This window comes from Atta cephalotes (genome assembly GCF_000143395.1).
Source record: "Atta cephalotes unplaced genomic scaffold scaffold00020, whole genome shotgun sequence".
NCBI lineage: Eukaryota > Metazoa > Arthropoda > Insecta > Hymenoptera > Formicidae > Atta > Atta cephalotes.
Genome location: NW_012130084.1, coordinates 305,808 through 310,299, shown reverse-complemented (window position 1 = coordinate 310,299; position 4,492 = coordinate 305,808). Strand labels below are relative to the sequence as shown.

At 37.2% G+C, this 4,492-nt stretch overlaps 1 protein-coding gene across 1 annotated transcript in view; it reads left to right on the top strand.

The window, feature by feature from the left end:
* The window catches only part of LOC105619219 (MICAL-like protein 1), a 26,156-nt gene that overhangs the window by 19,223 nt on the left and 2,441 nt on the right, over window positions 1-4,492 (top strand). Inside the window, exons 4-6 of the mRNA XM_012200743.1 lie at window positions 2,371-2,682; window positions 2,746-4,070; window positions 4,146-4,365. Coding sequence (XP_012056133.1) covers window positions 2,371-2,682; window positions 2,746-4,070; window positions 4,146-4,365 — 1,857 coding nt within the window. The remainder of the gene's footprint in view (window positions 1-2,370; window positions 2,683-2,745; window positions 4,071-4,145; window positions 4,366-4,492) is intronic.

Sequence of the window (4,492 nt, the reverse complement as noted above, 5' to 3'; positions counted from 1 at the left end):
AGAGAGAGAGAGAGAAGCGCGACGAAAGGAATAACTTGGGATTTTCAACGAAGCTACAAACGATCACGACACATCGTCGACAGTATCACATCGGCGAAGAGCAAACATGGTTACACATAATAACGTTACGCTTATCACCGATCAAATTAATTAATCACACGCTTAACGCTCGAAAATCGATACTTGAACGCGATATTTATACCGTTGCGAAATCCTCGATGTAAGATGCTGTGATCAGTGTTTCGGTAACAGCAGTTTTTCCGATGCATTTCATTCTTAAATAGTCGCGATTAATCATTTTACGAATGCACTTGTACATTTATCAATACTCGATAAGCTTGCTATAACGTTACGTTTAATAATGTATTTATGGTAATTGGATATATCTACGATAACGCAATGTTTATTTAAATAATAATGAATAGAAAGCGATAAAGTCGTGAAGCGAATTTTTTTTGTTGTACTAACCCGCAATCGATCGCCGCTTTATTTAACCGCCTATGGAAAACTCATGCACGTGGCGTCGATGAAAGTTTAATGGAAGATCGATCTTGCGGTTAGCAACCTATCATCCGTGCAATTCTACAGCGAGAAGAATTAGCATATGGACTTCAATCCTCACGAAAGTATGACGCGAAAGATACTCGAAGATACAATACGTATACAGTAAAACAATTTTGTATTAAATTTAATTTTTTGAGACATTTTTTTATATGTACCGTCCATCCAAAATTTTTGTGTTAATTTAACATAAGATGAATATGTTACAAAGTAACATAAATATTATGTAAAAAAAAATTAACACAAGAAGCGTAATACTTTGACACAATTTAAATAAATTTTATGTTAAATTGACACATTTATAATGTTAAATTTACCTGAAATTAGGTGCTATTTTTACATTTTAATTTAAACAATGCCTTTGTGATATTTAACATATGTAATATATAGATTTAATTTAATAGATACTGTTACAAATAGAAAATAACATAATCTGTACCTTTTTACATATAAAATATATAACTAGCTGTACAGAACATATTTCCTCAGTAAAATTAACATTTATAATATTTTAAATCAACACATACGTTTTATTCATTTATTCTTAGAATGTATGTTTTAAAACTACATTATTTTTATGTTATTTATTTACTTACTTATATAATAAATTGTGTTATTTTAACACTGAGAAATGTTAAATTTTAATTTAACACAAAATATTTAAATAACATAATCACATTATGTTAAATTAAAATTCGGATATGTTAAAAATTCAACTTAAAAATTTTAACAAGTATTCGTTTAATATAAACACGAAATGTTTTTTACTGTGTAGGTCGATTATAATTCGTCGCTTTTTAATTAAATCAGTTCTTCTTCACGAGTCTTATCTATACACATATTATCTATGCATAATAAATAAATCGGTAATAAATTCTTCATAATTACATCTATATATAAGGAGAGAGAAAGAAAAAGAGAGAGAGAGAGAGAGAGAGATTTCTTTAGATCTTTTACATTATATATTGAATCAATATTTCTGTCATATAATATCAAAATAGTGCTCAATAAAATGTCTGTATATTGAAATATCGTAAAAATCATTCAATATATGTACCTCCGAATGTTTCTAGCACAAAGAATTTCGCAGAATCTTTCTGTCCTTACGTCAATACTTCGCAAGTTCAAAAGGGAATTCTAGAAAGAATATTCGACACGCAATCACCATCTTTTTCAATCCCAGTTTCCGATGCGCATTTCATTTTTCCGCGACAAAGATTTGACGCCATTCTTTTCTTATCCCCTTCGTAAAGCAAACGTTCTCATTATTACAGCTGCATGATATACGTAACGTAACACGCTCTGTATAGAAGTCACACACTGATCCGATGCATTATTATTGGATTCACCGGACACTAGATATATACAACGATAATACAAGAGATGTATGGCCGCTATTGTGGAAATTCGCTAGCTATGTAAAAGACCCGACACACAAGTAGCTCGATATCCAATGGCTCGTTACAAATGCGCGACCTACAATTTGCCAATATTTATCTCCAGCTGTACGCTTTTCCGATCGACAGAGAAAAACGATTTCCGCAATAGAATGATGTCGTCAAATTTTGCGCCATGTAAAAATTCATACATTTTAACAATTTATGACAATATCGCTTTAATTTCATAGTAATTATGAGCATACGCAAAAACTAATTAACTAATTTATAAAGTGATTGTTCAAGTCTCCGATTAAATGGGTGATGGTAGTGATAGTGGTGATGGCATAAAATCATGCGCACCTTATTATGCTAAAAATAATAGACAAAAGAAAAATAACAATGTCTCGATGTGTTCGACCTGATAACATAGGTGGGGTCGCGTCTGGGGATGCGGAGAGATCCGTGCGCCGCATGCGGGTTACCGGTCTTCCTGGCGGAGAAGCTGCTGATAGCGCGCGCTCCTTATCACCGTACCTGCTTCCGGTGCGCCCGCTGCTGTAACCAGCTGACGCCGGGCAATTACTACGAGACCGAGGAAGGCCAGTACTGCTGCGAGACGTGTCCGGACGAAGAGGAGACTGATAGCGTGCACCACAAGTACGCCGAGTCAACGATGTCCGACACGGAAAGAGAGAAAAATGAACCGAGATCGCTTAGCGACGAGGAGAAAACGGAAAGAAAGGTCAGTTTTTATGTTTTAAATTTGAATAAGTATTCGCGCTGAAAAAAAGCTAATTGTTTGAAGCTTTGTTGTGTACAGAGTGTACTGGAGAACGCAGCGGTACCTGATTTGATTTCTCATACGTCGCAAATGCGCAAGAGCTTCATGACCAGTCATCTTCTTTCCGAGAAGTTCGAGTCTACCGTAAAGGATACATTCGCGAGCACGAAAAGCGACTTGGATCATCGTCAGGAAACAAATAGCAGGATCGACTCGGCATTCCCAGACGACGACGAGAACGAGGAGGAGGAGGAAGAAGAGGAGGAGGAAGAGGAGGAATCCCACAGCTCCGTAACGGATTCCCCAGATATGGAGGAGTCCAACATTGAGCGATACGATGTACATAGCGCGTTAAATAGCTTAGATATTAGGAGCGACAAGGATCAGCGATCGACTGCCATTTCATTCCATGACATAGGTAAGCAGAGAAAAGAGGATAATACCAAAGAGTCGCCAGGATGCGCCGGTGAACGTGCCAATCCCGAAACAAGATTGTCATTGGTTCAGAAGAGACTTCAAATGTTTGAGAATCGGGACAAAAGGGATCACGTCGATAGAACGGATCAAAGTAACAAAAGAAATCCAGTGGCTCAGGATATCACAATGGTTCAAGGCGACTCCTGGGACCTGTCACCGGATGTTCTCCCAATGAATGAGGAAGAACGACCGGAAAAGAGGCTCGAGGAAGACTCAATAATTAAAAATACTGATAAACATAAAGACAGTTTCGAGGATGTCGGCAAACAGCAAAAAGAAGACTCGAAGATTACAAATAACGAGGAGAACTTTTCTAAAGACTTTGTACGAGTGAATAACGAAGATCGTCTTAATAAAGATAAACCGCAAGAGGATAGCGCAAAAGTTCGAAGTATTGAAAAACGAAAAGACAACTTTACGAAGATTGAGAATGAACGAATCGAAAACAATAAGATGGATGAAGAGCATTACGAGAATGCCATGGGAAGCAGAGTGCTAACCGCGAAAGGCATCAATTTAAGTGACAATGAGAATTATCCAGAAGACTTGAATCCCTTCAAGAGCAACGAAGAAGATAACGCAGAGAAGGGTAAACCACGGACTGTGATAAACAGCTCTAAAAGCAATAAAGTGTCGACTAATCCATTCGACAGTGAAAATGAGGATATCGAAGAGCCAGAACCGCCAAAACCGGCGATAAGAAATAAACCGGAGAATCGAGGAACGTCTGTGACAAAGCGGGTCCTCGCGGCGCCACAAATTAATCTTAATCCATTCTGGAGCGACGAAGAAGAGGAACACGGTAGCGACGAGGAAAACCGAGATAGAACGCCATCTGGAAATGTGCCTATACCGAAACCGCGTACCATTAAGTATGTTTTATTTTATTTCAACAAATGAATGTGCAAAAGTATCGTGATAATTTTTTTATTATTATATATGCACAGGATTACTCCCGAAGTAAATGTACGGAGAGTCGACTTAGATCGTGGAGGCTTGTACGCATCTAATAGTTCCTTAACCAGCTCCGAATCAACTATAACTCCCGGTGGAACATATAGGAAGAAAAAACCTGCGCCGCAACCACCAGTCGCAAAAGAATTGTTTCCGTCTAATCAGCAATCGCCTATACTCAAATCGCATAATAGCACATTACCCTCGTATCACGTAAGATGATCGTTTCTATTTTTAAATTTAATTATTTTTAGTCAATAATCTTAGATTTACACTAAAAAATTAACACTAAAAAATTTATTGTGTGTGTGTGTGTGTGTGTGTGTGTGTGTGTGTGTGT